Here is a 25,198-nt window from a genome sequence, read left to right as displayed (position 1 = left end):
TAACCATGGCTACATAATAGGTCTTTGAGTAGGTTTAGCATTACTTTACCTAACCTGTCTTCTTCTGCTGGGTTTATGCTTATATATAGTCTCCTGTCCTTGGGGGCAGATTCCCAGAGTGGGAGTTATCCTATCAAAGATACAGGCATTTTCATGACCTTTGATGTCTAATGGGACCCTACTTTAGTCTGGGGGAGGAGGAAAAGCTTCCAGGATGACCAACAGATCGGTGGCTTTGCTTCTAACACTTACCTGAGACAAGCTACATGGGGTTCCCCTGGAGGGAAACTGGAGCAGGGTTGTTGCCTCCAGGAAAGGTTCAAGTGAGATGGTTACCCGGGAAGCACTGGTGCTGAAGGAGAGGGAAGTAGAAGGGAGAAGGAAGTGGTCCAAGACCGGCTAAACCACCCCAAGCCCAGCATGGTGTCTATTGAGCAGAACACCAAGCAAAACACTGCCGCAGCAGTATGCAATGGGGGGGGGGGGGGGGGGGGTGGGGTCGGGGGGACACCTTCAACTACATAGAGGATAGCAAAGGTCATCACAATGCCAGCCACCAGGGCCAACTACTGCCCACTAATTCTTTTTATTTTTTTCCCCTGCTTTTTTTCCCCAAATCCCCCCAGTACATTGTTGTGTATTTCAGTTGTGGATCCTTCTAGATGTGGCATGTGGGACGCTGCCTCAGCGTGGCCTGATGAGTGGTGCCATGTCCACGCCCAGGATCTGAACCAGCGAAACCCTGGGCTGCGGAAGCAGAGCACGCCTCCACCACGGGGCCGGCCCAGCCCACTACTTCTTGATATCAGAGCCACCAAAGAAAACAACAGTCAAGAACTGGATGGAACAGCATTTTTATTCACAGAGAAGAGACAGAGCAAGATCAGCTCGAATAGTGTGCATCAGTCCCTCATGGCTAGCGGGTGCTCCCTGGCAGCCAAAGGCCTATGAGTGTCCCTCTAGCAGGACCCCTCCCCCTCCCCCATGGAGTCTGAAATACTGAAAGGGAGGGCGTGCCCCAGGGCTAATGACAGACATGCTTAAGCAGAACAAAGGAGCACACACTGAGTCTGAAACAGGGAAGGATATCCCCATACAAGGTGATAAGCCTGGTACAGGCTGTGAGGGCTCTTTGTCTATTGGTAAGGAAGTGTTCCAGGCCCAAAGCCCATTCTTATGTGGCTGGGCAGGGCTTGAAAGACTGAGCAGGAGACTGCTCTTCCCAACGGTGTCCACTACAGAGGACATGCCCAGTAAATCTTTGCTAAGGGATTTAAATCCTATTAATTGGAGAGCAGCATGTGAAGCTCTCCCTATCCCCTAAGGTGGACATCACTTCCCCTGGGCCTTACTAGCATCCTGCTGCTGGTGCTTTCAAGACTAGAGCTGAGATGCCACAGTATCATACAGTGGATTTAGGGAAGGAAAACAATGAAAGTAAACTTACTGAAAATGATGAGGGGTCTCTAACTTGTTACTTCACACTTACCAGTTCATTTTTCAGTTCTCACTTTGATGAGCAAGTTTGCAGAGCATTTCTCATGATCATATACACCCAACGTAAATATTGGAAATACTACCTTTAATTCCACCCCTAGTCTCTGTTCACCTGAGGCATCAGGCAAAGGAAACTAGAGCATCTTAGATAAATGCCTTGAGACCAGGGACATCTAATCAGGGTCTCTAGTGAGATTTCTCCCCTGAGTTTTGTCATGTGAGCAAAAGGGAAGAAGGTGGGTTGGGCCATAAGTCCGAATTTTAGGCTATTTTGAGGTAGGTTTTATTTTTTTCAATCCATATGGGAAATAAAACTGCTAACAACTAAGTTGAACTAAATTCTCTCTCTTAAATATTCTCAAGTGTCCTGCTATGTCCTCTGCAAAAATGGTTATATTATTAATTTGGCTAAACTACTTAGTAAAAAAAATAAGTGTATATACTAAAAATCAGAGAATTATACACTTCAAAGGGTAAATTTTATGTGAATTACATCTCAAGAAAAAAGGCAAAAGTAATGAGAATATTAATACACACATATAAAAGAATACCTCTCTTCTCCAAAAAAGTGATGAGAAAACTTATCCAAATCTGTCCACATGTATCTCCGGAGTGCCTACTGTTGGCTGCGCCTGTGCTTTTTAGAAAGCACTGACCTAGGTATTCCAGATGCTCTTACACAGGCAAATGCAGATGAGCCAGCTTGCCCAAAGCCTTGACAGCTAGGTAATGACACATTAGAGCTTACATTCGAACCCACGACTCCCTGACTTACAACCCCCTGATCTGAGTCACTATGGGTCACTGCCCCCCCGAGAGCAGAGAAGGAAATGGTCCCCAAGCATCCACCGGCAACGCAACAATTCCAGCCCCTGTCCTCGACATCCTCCGCCGGCGCAGACGGTTCGCCCCACCGCCCGGGAAGGAGCCCAGCACAGTTAGACCGTCCGCGAGCCTGCGGCAACCCGAGGATCAACATCGAGGCGCAGAACCGTAGGTCAAGCCTAAGCGCCGAGAGCACCCTAGCGTCCCGCCGGCCGGCCTACCACCCCAGCCCGAGCGGAAACCCGCACACGCGCGGGGATAGCGCGGAAGCGGCGCAGAGCTGGATCTGAGAGCGGCGGGGGCCGGCGGGGGCCGGCGGGGGCCTGCGGGGGCCTGCGGGGGCCTGCCACACCTCGCCCGCCCGGCTGCCCGCAGAGTTGGCGACCATCAATGCTGCTGGGGGCCTTCCGGGGACGGGCTGTCCTGGGTCTGCGCGGTAGGGCTGGGCCGTGCGGGGCAGCCGGGCCGGCGGCTGGGAGCTGGCCGCATGGCCCCCGGCTCGGGACCGGCCCCGCGGACAGGTGGCCGGGGCGGCGGGCAGGCAGCGCGCCGGGCAGCCCTCGGCCGGCGGCCATGGCGGCGGCGCTGGGAGCGCGAGGGGCGACGCGGCTCTTGTTGGCGGCACTGCGAGGCCGGAGCCCGAGCCTCGCGGCCATGGTGAGTGCCCAGGGCCCGCGGTGCGGGAGGAGGGCGAGGCTCCGCGGCGCCGACTGAGGGGCGCGAGGCGCCGGCAGGTCCCGAAGTGGGCCCGGCTTTCGGCCTCGGACTCTGGGCAGTCACGTTTTGGGCACCGGGCACTTGCCCACGCGCTGGCCGGAGACCGGGGTGTCCGCAGCATCTTCCGGTTTCCCTTGGCTTAAAAGCCCCTCGTAGTCTACGAAATTGCCAACCGGAAAACAAACGAGGACGAGATTTGTTAAAAAAAAAAAAAAGTAATCATGAAAAGTAATTATAAAAGTATTTGATGCTTAGGGTCACTTGATGTGACTAGAGGTGCTGTTCGGTCCTCTAGATTGTACGCTCGCTGAGAGCAGGGACCGTCTCCGTCGCGGGGCGCTCGCTATAAACCAGGTGACTGAATGTTGAGTTAACTGATTTGTTTTGGTGTTAACTTTTGGAGGAATTATTAATAAATTATCTTTTTTGGTGACACATGTCTTCTTTCCTCTTCTGAGGCGCGTTCGGTCAGTTTTCCTGTTTTACAAATCAGTATATTGGGGCCAATGAACTTGAGGGAAAGTTTTAGCACGCAGCGCCATCTAGTGGGAAGATGGTGCATTAAACTCACCGTTTCATTTTCCTAAGGTGCAGCAAAGGCCCATTTGGCAGTTTGAAATTCTTTAATAGAGGAAATTTAAAATAGTTCGATGAAGGAGTAAGATAAACACTCTGCTTCGTGGCCATTAAGGTGAGAACACAAGTGCTTACTGTCACCTAGGTGTGTCCCAAGGTGTGCCACTACCCACGGTTCTGGTGATCAAGTAAAATTATGGGGTTTGGGGAGGAATGAGCAAATACGTGATTGGAGTGGCTGCCATGTGCCAGGCTCTATGCTGAGTGCCCGCCTTCACATTCAAGATCCCTTTAAGCCTTTGAAAAAATCTCAGCAGGTAGATATTGGAATATCCCCACTATGGACATGAGGAGGCTCAGTGATTTTTCAGCATCCCACAGCTAAAAGTAACAAAGCTAGGTCTTGAATCAACTTTACTATCTCCAAATCCTCTGCTTTTGCCTGTCCCTCCCCCTAACTCCCACAGAAAAAAAATTAAACCCACCACAAAGTGTTGTGCAGAGGGTGTATCCCCAAGGGAACCTTTTGTGTTATGTAGCTGAACTGGCTCCGTTTCACTGTCCTGGACACAATCCCTGTTTCTGGGCAGATGTCTTTGATGAGCACAGAGTGACCTCCTTGGGGATGTGGATTGCAGAGGAAAACAGCCCAGCACATTCTACAGACTCCAGGTGACTGCTGCATTACCCACAGCACAGTTAATAGTTTTCTTTGCAACTGCTCAGTGTGGACACAGATGATTCCATTTCTTTCCCAAAATACTGTGAATTGACTTAAAATATTTAAGTGTTTGATAAGAATTTTAGACTATTTCCTATAATAGGTGTTTGTGTGAAATTTTTCAGAACCATCATTGTAAAACTAGTAACAGGTATTTTGTTTCTTAATAGTAAATGGTTTTTGATAACAAGCCTTTAATATTTTTATTTAATTAAGAGGTATTTTCATTTTTCTCTTTTGTTAGTTGTGGGGAAGGGTAGCTGACCTAGCAAGGAAGAGAAACTAGAAAATTGGTTCATTACATTTTTTTCCCCTCTTCATAGAATAAGTTGTCTTTAAGTTTACTTATTTTGCCCTCTTAATTACATTAATGTCAGTGATACAAGGGTTTAGGATTTCTGAAGTGGGAGTGGGTTGTAGTGTCATGGTGGAGGATTCACCTCAGCCCCTGCTTGCTCTTTGATGAGAGGCCCTCATGTTAGTTCAGTCTTTCTGGGCGACAGTCCCTCTCTCACCTGAGCCTACAGTAGCCCTGCAAAGAGGTAAGGCAGGAGGTGTTGGTTGGCATTTATGCTGGAATAAGAACGAAGCTCTTCTCACTTTTACTAGAGTGTCCTTCTTTCTCTGACCATGACGTTTAGAGTTCTTTCAGTTAAAAAGCAAATAGCGTGGGAAATGTGGGCCTGTTAACAAACAGAACTCTGGATTTGTGAATTTTATCACCAGAGGGAGTAGGAACAAGGTGGACGGTGCACACAGTGCTCTGGCCAGACTGTGGAGGGAGTGTGTCTTACTGGGACCCTGAGAAAACTCACTGCACTAAGGCAAGGGCTTTTCACCTGTAGTCTAGAGAGGCTGTGGACCCCCAGAAGTTGTTATACAAAATCCTATGTAAATGTGCATTTGTTTTTCCTTTCTGGGGATTGGTTTTCATCAGATCTGAAAGGGTACAGTGAACTCACATAGTTAAGACTCATGTGAGGAAGCAGTGAAGGCCACTAAGGTGGTGCAGGACCTTCCGAAGAGCAGTAGGCCAGGCGCTTAGAGCCCTGAGTTCTAATCCTGGTCCTGCCAGTGGACTTTCAGGGATTCCTGGGGTGGGTGTGTTTACTTCAGTTTCTCAAGTCCTAGAATGCTGGCCATTGGTAATGGTCATTGGTAAGAACGGCCAGTGGTGGTGATAAATCTCAGTTGTATGGATAATAAACCAGAGAAACTGAATTGTGAAGTCTGAGGCAGTGGTGAGGGCTGGCGAGGCAACATACCAGGGAGGCAGCTTATTTTGTACAGAGCTAACAGTGTTTGTGTGTATTTTTTGAGAAATTTGTATTTTGAGAACAAAGGAACCAAAGATGGTTGGAAATTGTTGCTTTTAAGACTTTTTCCCTGCATCTCTACATAACGTAAAGAACTGTAAGTTTGTTTGAGTTTAACTAAACCTCTACATTTCAGATATTAAGTGTGATGTTTCCATAGTCAGCAGACGCTCACCGGTTGACAGCAGAGGAGAGGACCCAAGTTATACTTGATCTTAAAGCAGCAGGATGGTCGGAATTAAGTGAGAGAGATGCCATCTACAAAGAGTTTTCCTTCAAAAATTTTAATCAGGTAATTATTACATGTTCTTGCTAATGCCATAGTCTATTTTTGTCACCTTAGGCTGTAACTCTTTCTAATACTACTGGTTGTCTGGTCCCGTGTGGATCCAGGATCCAAATCCTCTCTTCCTCAAGAATTCAGTGATAGGGGCCAGCCTAGTGGTGCAGCGGTTAAGTTTGCACATTCCGCTTTGTCAGCCCAGGGTTCGCCAGTTCAGATCCCGGGTGCGGACATGGCACTGCTGGGCAAGCCATGCTGTGGTAGGCGTCCCACATATAAAGCAGAGAAAGATGGGCATGGATGTTAGCTCAGGGCCAGTCTTCCTCAGCAAAAAGAGGAGGATTGGCAGCAGTTAGCTCAGGGCTAATCTTCCTCAAAAAATGAGGAAAGAATTCAGTGATAGGTACTCCATGCTTTTTGACAGGTGCTGCCTCCACTGGGTGATTCTCAGCTCCAGGGGAAGGGGATGGTTTGTATGATTTGGAAAATCAAATTCTGAAACCACTATTGCTTTGATTTGGTGTTGGTTAGGATATTTAGTTCCTTTTCAAATTCTAAATACATTCAAATGGAGTGTGAGCTTGTGTGTTTATCAGAAGGGGGCATGTATAAAACGGTTGAGAAACATACACCTGCTTGACTGATTTCCTCTACTTTTCTTAGATGGTTGTTGAGTTTTCTTTCTCCCTGTAGTTGTATGTCTGTCTCCAAATCATCTCCCAAGGTGCACCCTCTTCTCTGATTGGCTCATTTTCCCCAAGCCGCATAGCCCAATTGAAGCTTTGCTTAAAAGCTGACCTCCCCCTTGGACACTCAGCCGTAACAAGGTAACTGTTGCACTAGGGCCCCACCTTGTTTAGAGAGTCATCTCTGATGACTTCCCCTTCAGTTCTTACTCCATTGCATTTATGTAAGGTCAGTGCTTTTGACTATTTCACGTTTGTTCAGTTAGTTTGGCAATCCTCTGGACAGATTTATTGTTTTTATTTATATTAGGTGTCAGCATCTAGAAGGCAGAGACCGTGTTTGCTTAAATAACTCTCTATTGTACTTAACAGTTCTGGGTACAAAACCGGCATTTGATAAATGCAGACATTGATTACAGTGTTTGCTAGTTTCTGGAAGGGTGTGTGAGGACCAGATTTCCACCAGAGAAACTTCTGACATGTTTTCCTAGTAAATGCCGTTGGCTCCGCTGAGCTGCATGCCCTGTTCTGCTCTCCGTCCATCTGGCTGCCAGCCTTCCACCGTGAGGCTCCAGATTCTGAGGAAAGTGGACCATGCCGACTCCCTGGCCCTGCTGCCCCATGTGCTCGACAGCTCTTGTCAGGGGCTTAGCACTCCGTGGCTGGTGGCAGGGAATCCCATTGGTACAGTAAGCTTGTGTATAAGCTCTAGGTAGCATTTTCCAAGCTTATTAAAATTCTTACATGTGTACAGCCTGACTTCTTTAAGCCTGGGCTAATTTATTGGGCTTGAACATGTGGCTTAAAGTACTTGAGTAGTGTTGCCTTAGGCTCTGCCCATGAGTCAGTCCTTCAGCCCCTCTCTAACCTTGTGCTTAGGGTGACTTTTGGAAATGGAAGGGAAGGGAAGCTGTACCGGGCATCCTTGATTAATTGTAACATTATTCACCAGGACATTTAATTAACTTGACTTTTTTTTTTTTTCCTTCACTGGCTTTTAGGAGAAAGAGGCAGATGATAAAATCAGCGGATGTCAGGGAATGTATCAGAGAACCAGCACTGAGATTGTGTGCTGGGATCAGTTTTCCAGCCAGGCTCGTATGACTTCTGCCTGTACATAACCTGTAATGGCAACTGAGTCATGACAACTGTCAGTGCCCACCAGCCAAAGACCACCAGGAACATACCAGTAGTTGAATAAGCTGGGGTTATTGTTTGTTGCAGCAAGTGAGAACGGACACCATAGGGAACTATGGGCATCTCAGGGAGACAGTGTTAGAAAGACTTATTACAGGATTTGGACAGGATTTGGTAATTTTGGAGGGTTTTTAAGGAATTAGGGTTTTGCTCTGGATTGGATGCTGTCAGAAAATGAGTAATTCTATAATTCAGTATTTTAATAAATACTACCTATAGGGAAAATAGACTACAGTGGGGCCAAAGCTGAAATTGATAAAGAAGCAATAGTCACTTGTTAGCCAGGAGTGGGATATGTATAGTATTTTATGTTTTGGGCAGTGTTCATGTTTTGTCTGTGTTCAGTTATCATTACAGAGTGGTCTTAGTTCTGTCTTAATCCGTCATGGTCACAGAGTGGCCTTGTCTGATGTTTATGTACAACATCAAGGCCCAGGAGTGAGTGCCAGGCCAGCTCCTAGTAACACCAAGCCCTAGTTGGCAGTCCCAGGCCAGCTTCCATGTGCCAGGGGCTGCTTTTCTCTTTCTTACAACTGATCTATGCAGTGGTGACCCTCTGCCAGTGACAGGGCCTCACTTAGCTTTCATTTAGGACAGAAAGTCTGTTGTTTTTTATTATAAAACAGTCATATAAAACATTAAAATATGATGTAAATAAAAACAATTTCCCATTTTAACTACTTTCATCTTTTGTCTATTCTCTTCTAGTCTTTCTTGATTAGGTATAGTTTGTTTATTTATTTATTTATTTTGAGGAAGATTAGCCCTGAGCTAACTCCTGCCAATCCTCCTCTTTTTGCTGAGGAGGCCTGGCCCTGAGCTAACATCTGTGCCCATCTTCCTCTGCTTTATATGTGGGATGCCTACCACAGCATGGCTTGCCAGGCAGTGCCATGTCTGCACCTGGGATCCGAACTGGCGAACCCCAGGCTACCAAAGTGGAACTTGTGCACTTAACCACTGTGCCGCCAGGCTGGCCCCTGATTAGGTATAGTTTATTCACAATGTGGCGATTGTACATGCAGTTAAAATTTTTTTTTTTTAAAGATTTTACTTTTTCCTTTTTCTCCCCAAAGCCCCCTGGTACATGGTTGTATATTCTTCATTGTGGGTCCTTCTAGTTGTGGCATGTGGGATGCTGCCTCAGCATGGTTTGATGAGCAGTGCCATGTCCGCGCCCAGGATTGGAACCAACAAAACACTGGGCCGCCTGCAGCGGAGCGCGCGAACTTAACCACTCGGCCACGGGGTCAGCCCCCTGCAGTTAAAATTTTTAAAAATTAATTTTTACTGTAAAAGTAATATTAACTCAAAAAAATATTAAGCATCTTCTCTGTGCCAGTTAGTATTCTAAGCTCATGTTGCTCCCCTTCTAGTGGTGAAGATAGACAATAAACAAATGAATAGATAATAGAATTTGGGGTAGTGATAAGTGCCATAGAGAGGAATAAACTGGGATATTGGAATGGAGAGTAATGGAGGGGTGAGCACACTATTTAAGATGGATTGGTCTGGAAAGGCCTCCCTGGGGAGGGGACATCTGAGGCCTGAATAATGTGAAGGAGCTCAGCATGTGAAGACCCAAAGGAAGAGCATTCCAGGAGGAGAGAACAGCAAGTACAAAATTCCTGGGATGCGAATGATCTTAGCATGATTGAGGAGGAGCCAGAAGGCCAGTGTTCTGGAATGGTCAGGAAGGAGAAGAGACTGGTAGGAGACGAGGCTGAAGAGAGGGAGGGGCCAGAGCACTGGAACTTTGTGGGCATGGTGAGGAGTTTGGATTTTGTCCTATGAAGGAAAGCTATTGGAGAATTTCAAGCAGAGAAATGCCATGATTTGGTTTATGTTCTAAAAAGATCACCCTGGCTGTTCTGCTGTGAACTGATGGTAGGAGGCAAGAGTGGAAGCACACAGAGTATATAGGGTGCTGTTGCAGTAGGCTAGTCAAAAGATGATGGGAGACTATGGAGGTAGCAGTAGAGTAGAGAGAAATGTAGGATTCCTCATATATTTGAAGATAGAACAATCAAGACTTGCTGTTAGATTGGGTGTGGGGGAAGGGAAGGTAAAGGATGATCCCAAAATTTTGGTTCAAGCTATAAGGTGAAGGGTGATACACTGGTATCATTTACTGAGTTGGGGGACATGGGGTGGAGGGTGGGGTAGGGAATTAACAATCCTGTTTTGGATATGTCAAGTTTGAGATACTTATTAGTCACTCAAATGGTGATATCAAGTCAGCAGTTGGCTATATGAGGTTTGAGCTCAGGCTGGAGATGTCAGTTTGAGAGTTGTCAGGGGATAATTGGGAGAGCACAGTCCTGGATCATCAAGAGAATGCAGGGAAGAATGGACAGATGGAGGCACAGGGTAGGGTATGTCCATTGTAATAGGAAAGAAGGCAGAGTATATGCATATAGATGCAGGTAGGTTGCTGCATTTGTCCAGAGAAGAGGAGATAATTCTCTTCTGATTGCTTCTATTTTTTTAGTGAGGTCATCAATTGAGAATGAGTAGGTCTGGAGGGAGGAGTGTTGGAGATCTGGGAAGATAGGAAAAGGAGTGGAATAGTCATCTTGGAGATAGAGACTAAGACAGTGAACTAACCAGAGAAATGTGGCCGGTTGCTGAGCAGTTCTCAGAGTCACTGGAGATTTATGGTCAAACCTTTGAAGTGGAGATTTTGTGTTTTGTCCAGCCATGTTTAGGGGCTTAGGCACAGGCTTGAAGTAGGTGCAGAGTTGGGCTTAACAAGGGCTGAACTTTTGCTAAATGAGTGCAATGGATAAACAGAGGGGCAAGGGAAATAAGGTCGTGTGTAGGAGAGGGAGTAACACCACGGTAAGCTGGTAAGGAGGGAAGTGCAGCTGTGATGTGGGGGATGGAGAGTGAAGAGTGGGAGTATGGTTAATATAATCTTTTTGGAGGGCAATTGGGCAGTGTCTGTCAACTTTTAAAATGCACATACCCATTCTCCTAATCTAGAAGTTTATCTTCTAGATATAGTCCTGAATGTATGCAAAATGGATATGTGAAGATGTTCCTTATAGCCCGGTGGGCCTACAATTTTTTATTGTGTGCAGGCATTTCCAGGTGCATGTGCACATCTTGGTAAGATCTTGCTGCAACCCTGCTGTTAGTGGGAGTTAGGGAAGACCCTCTGTGCAGCATGTGCTCCTGGCAGTGGCAGCACCTTTCCTGGCCTCAACTCTATAAACTGGAGGGAGCCACCATCAGAACTGGTCCCCTCTCTCCCTTAAGAGAGTTCAGCCCACACTGGGTGTTACATATATTTTTTTTCAGTCTTTGCTGAACATATAGGTAAAAAATACATTCTGTTTTGTTTGCTCAATAGGTTATGAACATTTTTCAGTTCTTTTTTTCCTGAAGATTTGCCTTGAGCTAACATCTGCTTCCAATCTTCCTCTTTTTGTATATGAGCCACTACCACAGCATGGCTACTGACAGACGAGTGGTGTAGGTCTGTGCCCAGGAACTGAATCCAGCCCGCCAAAGTGGAGTGTGCTGAACTTAACCACTAGGCCACCAGGGCTGGCCTCGTTTTTCAGTTCTTTATGTAGTCTTTTCATTTTACTTTAATCTTCAGGAGTAAGATTACATTTGGTTTGCTGTTACAGATTTTAAATGGTTTGCTTATGTAGAGTGTGTGAAATAGTATCACAAGTTTGCTTTAGAATTAATTTTTTTTGTTACTATAGAAAATGAACCATATATTTTAGAAACATTTTCAGTGACCCTGGATGAAAAACCTATTTCTCAAAGCTTTGGGTTATTCTAGGTTTTACTATAATCATAAATAGCCAGCAAAATACATTTGAACTTTTTTTTCTCTTAGAGGTTTTATTCCAAGATATGGTTAGTGCCAAATAGTCCACATTCATTTGATAGCTCAGATGGGTGCAAATACTTACAGATTATAAATGCAAAAATTCCCAAGGGATTCTAACAGCATAGGTGGATGCTGTGGCCATAGGTTTTGGTTGCTGTTGGTCCACTGTCTCTCCTTGGTGGTGGATGGCACTGACCTGCAGTGTGCTGTGGGTTGGTGGGCCGTGCGATGCTGATGGTGAGTCTCGGTGAGCAGTCAGAGCCTGGCAGTGCCAGGACCCGAGGCAGGAAGTGTCCACACTGGGAGTGCTGTGATTCTGGCAGGGTGGGGTCGGCATTTGTAAAGGAGTTTTTGTTTTTTTCTGTTCATGAAGACATAAAGAGGGAGAGATCTCTAAGTGACGTATAAACTTATTTGTAGGTGTTTGGCAACTGCGGAGTGACTGCATTAAAAGAATAAAATGCCAGTTAGAAATGTGAGTGTGACCATACTATAAAGATAAATTTTGTTAGGTATTGTCATATATAGGGACAAGTGGGAAGCTTACAAAATCAGGAAAGTTTTAGCTTTGGAAGTAGGTGTAGCAGGTGAGGCTTTGGAACCCAGGAAACAGCTGCTCCAGATGCCAGCAGGTGGAGCTCTGCAGGGCAGGAGCCCAGACTGGCCAGGCAGTGACACAACCCTCTGGGAAGGCTGTCCCCATTCTCTCACTGCTGGATACTGGGACTACCCTTGTTCAGCATGGAAACAAACTTAGTATCAGGAATAAGTAGGCAGTGGTGGTAGGGCACCTGCCCTGGTTTGGTACCTTTTGGGTGAATGAAGAATTCTGGGTAGTGGATGTAAGGAGTTTCCAATTGGCGATGGAGAGCACTTTTGACTCAGGAGAAAGGGACAGAGCTTTGTGGGAAAGAACTGTAGTTCCTGCATTCCTGGAGGAGCTCCTGTACCTTGTCTCTGCTTCCTTAGGCGGGGCATTCGATTTTGTTAGATTAAATCCTATGAACTGGCTGATATTCAGCCAGTTTTGACCTATAGAAATGGCGCTTTTACATGGTTCAGTCTAATAGCTTGTCAAAATGTAGCATCTCATGCAGGGCAAGGTACAAACTTTATTTTTTCTACATCTTGTTCATCACATTTTGGTTGCTGTAGCTGCTGCCATTAAAAGGATTCTGGAGCTGGAGTGGGGAGTGGGGAGGGGCCTTCTGAATGGCCTAGGCCGTGGTGGTGGTGGTGGGGTTCTGTGCATCTAACAGCAATAGTACCATACGTGAGTTTGGGGTTTGTGAAATGTTTCCCTTCCTATGCCTGGAGCTCCTGCTGTAGAGCAGTTGAAAGTTACTGTTGCTTACTTAGTTTATAAAAATGTTTTATTGAGGAATTTGATAATAGGCTTATGGTTAACATTTTGAAACACTTAGTGAAGTCAAGGCTTGATGATACCAGAAGAAAGACAACTGTTCGTGAAAATCTTAACAGTCCTCTGTGGGATATGGGCCTCAGCAGCTGTTACTGTGAACGAATCAGTTCAAGTTTTATTGTTTATTGTCATGCACCAAAATTTGGTGCACATCAAAGTTATGAGTCAGTAATGCAATAATATGAATGTCACTTCTGAGCACGCTTGAAAGCAGATACTTACTCTGCTGTTGAGGGTAGGGAAGCCGTCCCAGAGAGGATGTTCCCAAAGCTGAGGCTAATGCACGTGTGTCTCGGAGCCAGGTAGTGAAAATTTGTTTGGTTATCACACACAGTAGCTTGTGCTTAATATGTGCTCACTGATGGGCTTTGTAACCACAGCCAAGTGGAAACCTGAGGAAGTGTCCGTAGTTGTCATTGGAATGGGTAGTAGACACTCACATTTTAGCCAACTGTACCTAAAATTTGAGAAGCGAATAAAAGTATCTGTGTGGTGTATTCGTGTTGGTGTTCACTTTGGAGTCATCCTGGAGTTCCAGGGAGCCCTGGGCAGGACCATCCTGATGTTGTCAGGTGGTACCAGGCACATCAGTGTTGGTGTCCACCAGGGTAGGGAAATGAGAGCGTAAAATGTTATCATTTGGAGTCTTGCTTCTGCTGTTTATGTCATACAATAGGTTTAGACCTGATGTGTATTCGTAAAAACACGTGCAATAGATAGACGAGGGGAAATGTAAAACAGGTGTCAAAATACAAATATGACACCACGCTGCAGTGTGAAAATGCTATGGTCATTACACCGTCCTTTAATAAAAATGGAGTTTTAACTGCATCGTTTTTTCTTAGTCGTATAGTAAATCTTCTGTTTACAGAACTTAACCTGAGTATTTTGTGAAAGTCAAACAGCCAAGAAATATAATTTCCTCAACAGTCTTTGTCTTGCCCTTATACAGATGGCGTAAAATCAGGTGTGTAAAAAATAAAAAGCAGTTTGGGCTGACGTGAAAGGTATTTCAGATTTATGCTTTGCAGATGATATTGGTATGATTAATGCATTCATTGCTTTTTTTTATTGCTTTTCACAGATAATGTACATGATGCATGGAAAATGTTGTGGGTTTAAATCTTTGCCAGGTTTAGACTGTGAATATCAACAGATGTTATCATATAAGTACTATAATCATTATAAAGTAAAAAATTTGTCATGAAATGCATTGACATAAATTTCATTTATGTAAATTGCTTTCATTAGTACAAAACCTTAGTGTAGCTGTTAGGGTTTGTGAAGCACTTTAGATGAGATTAACGTGGTATAATGTGGTCACAAATGGGTTGCTTTAAATTTAACTGACAAGAAAATAACACTCAAAAGTTAGGAAATTACTGAGGCATTTGTTTTCAGCCTGCATTGCTGGTACCGCTTAAATAGGCTGAATATGAATTAATAGCAATGGACTGCTGGCTCAATAATTACAGAAAATAATTTAAAGGAGACCTTAAATAATAACTTACAAGTATTTTAGTCTTGCTCTTTCTGTTGTGTTTCTGTTTTTCTTTCGTATGCCAGCCCATTGCTTTAGTACAGCCATTATCAATAGTGTTCAGGTTTGCACAGCAAGAGTTTTGTCAATAGAGTTTTGGTGCATTAGGGTCGTGACATATAAACTTGCATTAGGCTGTTTCAAAATATGGAAATTGGGTGCCTCATGGAGCAGCCTTATCAGCTAGTCAACTCTTCTTAGGGGCAAAGACAATGCTGCACTCACCTTTCTGTGGCCGGGTGGTGACCAGTTGCCCTCCACCCTCAGGAGGGATTTGGCCCACCAGTGTGGACAGGTGGGTGAGGGTCTTCTTCCCTGGCTCTGTGCTCTCTGTGTTCTGCTCTTTTTTCTACATCCTTTTAAACAAAACAAAGCAGTACATCCTCTCCCCTGTTTTGCAGATAACCATCATATTGCCCTTCTGATCCAGGCTGGAATGAACCATTTTAACTAGTTCATTGAATTTTACAGAAGGACACTGAACCAGACTGAGATCATGGGATTGCTTGTGGTCACACTGGGTCATGCTACAGTTAGTGGGGGCCAAACTCACATCTCTGGTTCCTACAGCAACATTTTTAGATCCTACTGTGATACAGAAAGATGTTTTTGTTTTTTTTCTAGGAACTATCTTGTTTTCCGAGGACTACCTCTTGTATTACTTTTCTACCTTAAATGGATTTGACAATACTTCCCTGCGAAAGGGACTATTGACCAGCTAAAACAAAGTACTTATTTAGGAGTGACTCAGGTATCACTGTTGAGCAATCAGAGGTCATTTAATTGTATCATTAACATCAATCCTATCAAAGCAGCAAATGCTGCTAATGAGTGGTTGCTCCTGTGCTCTCAGCCAGCAAGGCAGAGTTGTGGCCTTCTACCATATCAATTCATCAAACTGACTTCAAATGCCCTTTCCTCGCTATTGCAGCCCTGGCTGTGGACATGTCCTGGGCACCTGGAGCAGACCTAGTCGGGGCTGGGAGCCACATGGTCTCCCCACTGAGAGCCGGAGAGCCTAGCTCTTGTGGGATCACTGAGCACAGTGAGGTTCTTAAGCTGGTAACCCCTGAGAGGCTAGCACTGCTCTGGGCTGAAGGAAGGAGGAAAATTCAAAAGAAGTACATGAATCCATTTCTGCCCAGAAGAGCTCCCAGTTTTCTTGGGGGTGGTGGCACATCTGAATTGTACAAGATAGTTGATTTTTTAAATTTCCATGTTAATTAGGCACTAAAATGTGAAGTACTAATAAGCTGAAGGAGGTGTACTCCAGGATGACTGCCTGGAGAAGGGGAGTTTTGAGTTAATCTTCAAAGGTCTGAGGGGTTTTTTGAGGGAAGCTGCTGAGGGAGGGGTCAGCAGATGGCATAGGTCAAGGACAGGGCCAAAGAGGGCACATTTTATTTGTAATGTGTTGGGGAAATGAGGGCCCTAAGATTGTTTCAGTGAGCTGGGCTAAAGATTGGCAGGGAGGGTCCTTGTGGTGCTCTCTCCCTGGGTTTAACATTGCCTCAGGCTTAGAGTATCTGAAAGCAAACTCTTGTCTCTCTTTCCTCCAACTTGCTTGCTTCTCTCAGCAGTACCATCATCCTCTAAACACCCATATCTGAAACTGAAGAATTATCTTGGTGATCAGTCACTAAGAACTGGTCAGTCTTCCTGTAGGGTCTTTCACTAGGACTGTGCTTCTGGTCTGGGTGTACCTTCCCTCCCCCTAGAGTTCCTACGGGAGCTTCCTGACAGCCTTTTCCCTCCAGGCCCTCTCTGCCTTCACTGGCCTGCATGCCACTTTGTTGGGACCAAGTTGGTCTCTGCTCAGAAAAATCCCAGTTCCTTCTTATAAGACATCATCTTCTCAGAGGTTTTCAAAGCTGCCCACAATCCGACCATAATCCTACCTCATTACTTCTCTGTAAAAGGCCTCTTTACTCTATTAGATATTAGAAGTGTGAGATACCTGAGAGGTCACCTAGTCATGCCCCTCACTGAAGAAGTGGGGAAACTGAGGTTCAGATAGGGGGAGCACAAAATATTAGTGGCAATGCTGGAACTGGAGCCAAGACCTTTAGCATCTCGTTTCAGTTCTTTTCTACCTTTGTTCAAGCTGTTCTTCTCCCTCCTATGCTCCACCCCACCTGTCCAAGCTGCATTGGTCCACATCCCATTCACTTCTAGAAAGTTATTCCTGACTTATGCACTCAACACTAATAAACAACTACTGCGCACTTACTGTAGGCTAGGCACCGTGCTAGACACTTGGGGTGTAAGTGGTGAGCAAAGCAGCTATTTTCCTGGAGCTTATAGTATAGTAGGGAAGGGAGAGCATAAGCAAAGAAAACAATGAACATGTGATTGCAAATTATGATAAGTGCTATGAAGGAAAATCCTAATAGTTAATGTTTAATGAACACTTAAACTTTGGGCCGGGCACTATATTGTAAGGACTTTACATGTATTTGTTCATTTAATCGTCACAAAACCCTGTGAAATAGAGAAGCGTCCTCATTTTCCAGGTGAGGAAACTGAGGTTTAGATGAAGTGACTTGCCCAAGGACCCACAGTTAGTAAGCAGTGGAGTCAGGTTTCCAACCCAGTTAATCCCTACCATTTACCAGCAGGGGTGCTGCCTCTCCAACAGAAAAGTGTTGTGATAGAGAATAAGCTGACACATTTTCTTTGTCCATTGAGGCATTTTATTTGCACGTATTTATTACACGTCTAGGAAAAGAATCCCAGGATTTTCCCCTCTGTTTTTGTCCTGCTTCTTCATGGTCCATGATGCCACCTGAGGTTGTCAGTACAAGAAACCAAAGAAACCAATAGGCGCAGGTTACTCTCCTGTTCTTCTACATCTTTGAGTTGCACATCAAATCTGGGGCTGATCACCCCAGCTTTTTTAACCTGCCTGTGAGGTTCACAACAATTTCCCCAGCTTTGTGATTATCAGTGATTTCAAATTTGCCAATGTAACCATGCTTAATCATTGCAGTTGCAAACCGGACGATGACTTTGGGGCACAACCTAATAAGAATCTGGCATTTGCCACTCTTTTCTGCATTGTTGATGCTCTTGGGAACATCAGCCAGGACATTCATGCGCACCATTATGGCGGCACGGAAAGATGGCACGAAGAGGACATGAGGGGCGAGCGCTCGGTGTTACGGGAAGCAGAGGGCTATTGCGAGACTTTCTAAGGACCAACCAGGAAAAAAAAAAAAGACTGCCTTGTGGAAGGATGTGGGTGAAGGGCTGATGCATTTTCTTGAAAAGACCAATCAGGGGACTTAGAGGATGGAGTGAAGGCTGGATGGGGGCAGAAGTCGCAGGGGGAGAACAGTCAGGAGGCTATTGTGTTCATCCGGGTGAGACATCATCACTAGGGTGGACACAGCAGGAGATTGTAAACTGGGGCAGTGATAGCGGGGAAGCAGAGAGGTATACAGGTTGCAGCCGTATTTAGGAGTTTGTGTGAGCAGGAACCAGTGGAACCACACCTAACTCTTATAGAAAATGCATACATAAACAGAAAAAAAAAAAGTTTTAGGCAGGAGTGTTGATGGAAGAAGAGCAGGGGGTGTTAAGAATGACCTTCAGATTTAGGACCTGAGGACCTGGGTGATGGGAAGTGCCATTTACTGAGCTGGGGAAGTGTGGGATGCAGAGACCAAGATTTCTGGTTTGGACATTTATGTTAAGTGTGAGTTGCTGTGAGACATCCAAATGTCAACTTCAAGAAGGTAGTTTTATGCCTGAGTTAGGAACTCAGAGTAGAGGTCTGGGTTGTAGATAACAGGGGAGCCATAGAGGTGTATGGAAAAAAGCCAAGGTAGCAGATGAGATTACTCAGGCAGAAATTGTAGTGTGAGAAGAGAAGAGGGCTCAGAACTCAGTCCACTTTGTGGTTGGATAGAAGAGGAGGAGCTGACAGAAGACTGAGAAAGACTTGGTAGTGAAATAGGAAGAAAATCAGGCCAGTGTTGTATCACAGAATCCAAAAGAAGATGGTGTTTTAAAAAGGAGGGAAGAATTGATTCTGCTGAGATGCCAAGTAAAATGAGTACCAAAGGATGCCCACTGGATTAAGCAGCATGGAGGTCATCAATGACCACAGCGAGGATGGTTTGAGTAGGGTGGGGGTGCAGGCCAGCCTGGAGAGGAAGTGGAGCTCTTGTGCCTTATACTGATCTTTGTACCAACATACATTAGTCTCTTGTCTATTCTTTCCATTTAGAATTCAGCCCTTGGGTTATCTTGTTTGTGGTGTCCTTTCAGCCGTGTTGATACTGAACCTGTGAACATTAGAGCTAGAGGGGATGAGGCACCTGAGCCCTAGGGATGAAGTGGTTTGCCCAAGTTAAGAATGAACCAGTGGCAGAATTAGGCTGTGACTAAGTACAGCTCAGATCATGCAACAGAGAATTGTAACTACCTTTGTCTCTTTCCATCTAAGATATAAGACCTTGAGGGCAGAGACTGGTTTTGTGCATGTGTACCTCCCCCGCAGTACCCAGCCCAGTGTTACCTGGGTATATGTTGAATACATCAAGTCTCTTGATTGAGTTCAGTGTAGGTGATCCTAGTCAGTGCCCTTAGCCCAGGGGAACATAATGTTTTTCATCTTTTTGTCTCCTATAGGTTATGACCTAAAACCGTTTCTCACCAGGGACTTTTCTTCTCCCTCATTTCCTTAGTCCTGCACACAGATGGTTCCTAACAGGACCTGCTTGTTTGGCTGCTAAGTTGCTGTGCATGATGGGATGACCCGAGTGCCCTGGTGCACTTCCCAGAAGAATAGCATTGATGATGCCTTTGTTCTGCAGGCAGTTTTAAAGTAGCAGAGAAGGAAATGGGCCACTTGTGGCACCTCTAGTAAGTTGTCTAGTAAGTAATTAATGAGAGACTGAGGTTGGCATTTACTCAGTATTTTGGCTCCATAACTTCAGCCACCCACAACCAGGCTTTTGTGAATTTTGGTGTCCTGAGGGACCATGGCACAGTCTTCCAAGACTCTACAAAGTATCACAGTGGGAGACTGCCATGGGCCTGTTTACCTGCTATTGATTACGCACTCATTTCTGTTTCAAGACAGTTCTGTTAATTGTGGATGCTTTTTTTTTTCCTTTCCTTTTCTGTGACCACTGGTTTAGCACCCTTTGCTGGTTTTGTGTTTGTGTGTGTGTGTGTGTGTGTGTGTGAGGAAGATTCATCCTGAGCTTATATCTGTGCCAGTCTTCCTCTATTTTTTGTATGTGGGATGCCTCCACAGTGTGGCTGATGAATGGAATAAGTCTGCACCCAGGATCTGAACCTGTGAACCCCAGGTCGCCGAAGCAGAGCATGCCGAACTTTACTCAGCCATGACATGGGCCCTACTGACTGTTTTTTTAATCATAACTTGGTGGTATTCTAGATAGAGAAGTATAACAATTTATTGGATACATGTTTTAGAAATTATTTTTAGAAATTTTGATGTAAAAATGTTGCTTTAAGGTCATTCTGCATACAGGTAACTCTTAAAGTTGCATTATTTACCTGAAATGCAGCCAAATCAGTTTTCTTTGTCACAGTTTGGAGAGTCACAAAGTATTTTATGAACTAATGAGTGTAATAGTGTCTACTAGGCATTAGTAGCTCATTGTTAGGTGACCTGTGAAGTAACAGAGGTGGTTTCATTGAGGCGTCCCAGCAGCCTTGCAAGGTTAGGTGTTAGTAACCCAGTTTGCTAATGGTGGAAACCGGGGAGTTAAGGACTGCTCAAACTTACAGAGGAAGCAGGTGGCGGGCTGTCCTTCCAAGGCCAGCCTTCCTGCCCTAGGGCCACAGCTCCTCTTCTCTAACCCAAGCCTGTTTTGAAGGGTTGTGGGATAATTTGGGATGCAGATTGCAGTTCTATTGAGGAATGTCCCAGATCTTTGAATGAACAACTCTGTTTAAAACTGAGTCTGTTTCTTTGTTCTGTTTAGCAAAAAAATGTTTATTTTGGAGGGCTTAAAGGAGGCTACATGTTCTTTGCATATTTTGAAGAAAAGGGTAGCCGCTACTGATAGGAATTTGACCTGTAAATTGCTACATGGTTCCCCATGCCCTGCCCCTGAAAGCATTAGTTTATAATACTTGATTGATCAGTTATTTGTCCTAAGTCAATTACAGATTGGAAGTCAACTTCTATTTGGAGGGGGAAGTCACTTCCAGATAGAAAGTCTGCAAAGAGCAGCTAAAAATCTTTACTTGGCAAATCAGAACTCTGCATAGAGAAGATAAATGTGTCCTGCATTGAGAGACCCCAGCTTTCTGAGCTTCTAACCATACGGCTGTGGATACAGATGTGTAGAAGAGAGGGTGATTGTAATTCTGAATGTCTTAAAGTATGATTCTGTTATGTGAGCTTGAGAATGAGTCTCTTCCATCTTCCTATTTGTTTAAAACTGCAAGCTTTAAATAGAAAGGTTTAACGTTTACGGATTACTCATACCCCACAGAGATCAGCTAGGCTTCTCACTCTTATGGGAATGATGGCACCATGTTAAATTTGTGTGGTATGTTTAACTTGTTAATAAATACAACAGTTTTTTTCCTGATTGCATAATATATTTTATAATTTGGAAAACGCAGAGAAGTACAAGGAAGAAAAATATCCCTGTAATCTTTCTCCTATTTAAAAAACAATGTGTGTGTATGTATATATGTTTGGGGTCATATTGTAGATGTTTTTTGCTCAGTTGCTTTTTTCACTTCATGTATGGTGAACATTTTTCCCTGTCAGTAAAATATTCTACTTCATGATTTTTAATGGTGGAATATATATAGTACTCCATTGAACAGAAAGACCGTATTTAATTTAACCAATAACATTTCTACAGTAACTAACCGTCTCCACAGACAAGGCTTTGTGAGCCTACCTTTTCTCCATATAAATGCTGTCGGTTGATCATAAACGTATCAAGGAGTCATACCAGGTTCTTTTTGCTAAAGATACTCAGGATCTTGATGCCCACTGAGATCAGGCGTAGATCCAGTTACTTTTTAAAAGAAAGTAAATAGAAATCATCACCCAGATTGAATTGATCTGTTGAAGCTAAAAAATCAAGCCCTTCAGCTACTTGAGAAGGTCAGAAGGAAAATATTATGTTATAGGGTTTTGTAACTACTGTTCTCGCAGCTTAGTGCAATGGTGGAGGGAATATTTTCATAGAAATGTTTCTCTTTTGGAGATTTTTTCAGATAAAAAAGGCTCGTTTAATTCGGGAAGAGTTATTTCATAGGAAATTAAATCTTTGTAAATCCTCTATCACATTTCCACACTTGCCAGTTCTCTGGCAAATGATGGCTTTCGAATGGTTCAGGAAAGGTTTCTTAAAAGGAAATAATTGTATGTTTTATGCATATTAATCTTTTTATTTTTGGATTGGATAGGTAAGAGAAACTTGTGTTTTCTCTTTGTATTTGTCTGTGGGTGATATGCCAGTTCTCAAACTCAGAATGGTAATTACTTGTACGGATTTTTAAAAAATTTCACCTGGTGAGAATGTTTTCTTGGGTGTGATGAATGACTCCAAAGAACTTTAAAAACATAACTGGTGATGTTGGCCAGGCGCTGGAGAGTTGTTGCTGCATAGAGATCAGTAATTGTTACATCTTGGTTTGGTATGCTTGGTAGTGTCTAATCATGTCATGTGCTTGGGAACCATGAAAGAATTTTCTTTTCAAGTCTTAGTGCATCATTTTTTCCGACATTGATCAAAGGTTGGAAAACTAGTATTATATACGTAGCCAGGGTATTCATAACTGTCTTACATTCCTAATCTTTTGGCTATTTGGTTGAAATATATCTACGCCTCTTAAATATTGAAAGCATAATATCCTTTAACCTACAACTGCAGAGTTAAAATGAATTTTATGTGAAATATTTAGTTGTGGACCACATCTTCAGCTTTTTATATGCCACAGTGGTCTTGTTTTTTTCCCTTCCATTGTCTGATAGTGAGGTCATTTTCAGTCCTCTGAGAAATTCTATTCCCAGCCAGATGCGGCTCATATATTAAAAGTAGCACCTGTGGCTAATATCACAGCAGCTTACCATAAATTTACATGGTAACTAGGATTATATCTGTCAAGACTGTTAAAAAACATCTAGATTTAATTTGATTTCCAGTATTGTAGAAGCTATCCAACATTTTGCTTCATAACTATATTTTAAAAGTTAAAAATCACTCCATTGTTAAGTTTTATAGCACTCCTAGTGCCCATTAAGTTGATTTGTTCAATGGAGGTCAGAGTAAAGCAACTTGGCTACATTAAGATCGGAAACCAACCCATTTGTGACAAATTTAGTCCTTTCGTGTGAATCTTCTCAACGTCTCTGCACTGATTGGATTCAGGTGTAGCTTATGTCAGTAGCATTTAACCTCAAAAGAATGAGCAGTGTGATTGGGTTGTTGTAAATTATGGAACATTTTGCCTTTGCTTGTTTAAACGTAGCTGTTGACTCTGCTGCCCATGCCTGACTGCTCCACTGCATCTGCCTGTAAATGAATAGTTTGGTTTTAAAGACATCTTGGAAAATTGGAGAACGTGCCCTCGCCCCTTTCCCTCCTTTATGTGACCCTTCCTAAACTGTTTTATTCCCCATTATCCTTTGAGTCATCTCCCACATGTTATGATTTGCACACCTGCAGTTATAAAATTATTTTTCGGTGTCATTATATCATGTTGTTCACCAACTTTCCAGCATTTATGAATACAATAATGATTCACCATAAATCCAAATAATTTACAAGTTACAGAGACTCTGCTCTTACAAATAAGAATTGAATGATTAATTTCTTTGATGTCCTCCCATTTGAACATGAGTCCCTAAAAAGAAACTGGTAACATATTTCTTTTTATATATGAAAAATAACTCACAGTCCAGAACTGAATTAAAGTATAAGTTCAACCTTCTGGATATTTAGTATTTTAAGACATGTCAGCAAATATAAGCCAATTAAGAAATAAGCAACATTTCTTTTGTAATCAGTAGGTGTAATTGCCTTAGCCAATAACCTTGCTCCTGAATGAGAGAATCATAAGTGTTGGCAGTGAGGGTGGGGCAGCATGTAGCACTTCAGCACAGAGTCCATAACCCTGAGTGTGCACACCCACCTTAAGTTGGAACTCAGTGTGGAGGTGCTTTTTGCTCTCTTCATTATCTTTCTGGAGGGAAGTTCATAAGCTTATTTGAGCCTGAGCCTCACCCAGGACGTGGAATGGAAGCCAAAAATTAATATGTTGAAAAGGTTATGGTGATGGAAAAACCAATTAGGAGTGAGGCTAAAATGATAGACATTCAGTGTGTTACCAAGTGAAATTAATCACATAACAGTATAACAAGTTCTTTAATGACCAGTTTGGAGGCTTGTGAAATATTTTTTTGTGAACTGTGACATCTCTTTATTTGTGTATCTAGGATAAATGTAGCTCCTAGGGTAACTTAGGTGGCCCTCTTGTGCATCAGGATTGCTGTTGCAATTTCTCCTTGGACATCTGTGGAAAGGAGGGGTGAGAATATACGGTGGGCGTGCCTAGCACCTGTCTTGCACAGCCCTTCCTGATGACTTCCTTCTCTCCCTCCTTTACTTTCCAGGTCTTCATGGTTGACCTTTCTGCCCTCTCCCACTACACTGTAAGCTCCTTGAGGGACAGGGATGGACTGTGTCCCAGGGCCTAGAGTCCTAGAAGATGCTTGGTACAGAGCGGGAGATTGGTATAAATGTTTATATCTCATACTTTTGGGGGCAGACCGTTAGGAAGATTCTGAAACTTCCAAATACATTAAAGATTTCAGATCCTGTATGGAAAGCAAAAACATAAGAAATTGATAACTTGTTCTGCTGACCACGATTCTTTTTCTCCTTAGTCTTCCACTGCAGTTAGGAGCACATGTGATTTTGTTTCTAAAGGTGTCAGGTGACCTTCTGAAGGGGGTAGGAATCATGAGATTGCTCACGATGACGCTCTCCTTGCCATGTAGCCACCTTCAGGATCCCTGGATTTAGCCTACAAAGGACCCAGGAGCTGCATCTGCCCAATGGCCGAAGACACAACCTTAGAAGGCCGATTTTGAGAATAGAAATGAAACTTATTTTAGAAGACCTGCTTATTTTCAGAGAGAAGTATATTATTTTCCCTTGACTCAGAAATGAGTTAAATCCTAAAATAATCATTAAAGTGCACAGTGCCAGCTTTTATCACTCATTAATGCCATATTACTTTAAGTGGTTCAGAAATGGGAGAAATGGCTAATTTAAAGCCAAACGGACCAATTTTATAGCACTAAATATGTATAAAGTACTTTTGCATGCATTGCTTATGAGGCAATATTTAGCTTGTTCTTTCATAAGTAACATCTCGTGTTGAAAAATGAAAACTGGTATTAACTGCATTTTTATTTAGAATTTTGTTTTAAGCCATACAAAATAGTGTTGTGTAATTGGTTTTTCAGATTATAATATATGAGTGAAGTGTATATTTCTTCTAATGAAATCCTCATTTGGCAAATGTTGACTGTCATAATATAGTTGCTGTTGAA

The 25,198-nt window shown here is 43.6% G+C and overlaps 1 protein-coding gene across 2 annotated transcripts in view; it reads left to right on the top strand.

Moving 5' to 3' along the window:
* The first annotated feature begins 1,857 nt into the window (after positions 1-1,857).
* Positions 1,858-25,198, top strand: part of PCBD2 (pterin-4 alpha-carbinolamine dehydratase 2) — a 47,702-nt gene continuing 24,361 nt past the window's right edge. The window contains exons 1-2 of one of the 2 annotated variants that reach the window (XM_046665310.1): positions 2,665-2,979; positions 5,813-5,944. In XM_046665310.1, the coding sequence (XP_046521266.1) occupies positions 2,713-2,979; positions 5,813-5,944 (399 nt within the window). In that variant the 5' untranslated portion in view covers positions 2,665-2,712. Of the gene's footprint in view, positions 2,980-5,812; positions 5,945-25,198 lie in introns of both variants that reach the window. The other variant, XM_046665311.1, reaches the window with a different exon arrangement.

Source organism: Equus quagga, chromosome 7, assembly GCF_021613505.1.
Source record: "Equus quagga isolate Etosha38 chromosome 7, UCLA_HA_Equagga_1.0, whole genome shotgun sequence".
NCBI classification, from domain to species: Eukaryota; Metazoa; Chordata; class Mammalia; order Perissodactyla; family Equidae; genus Equus; species Equus quagga.
Note: the sequence above shows the minus strand (reverse complement) of the source record. Positions and strands in the feature narration are given on the sequence as shown.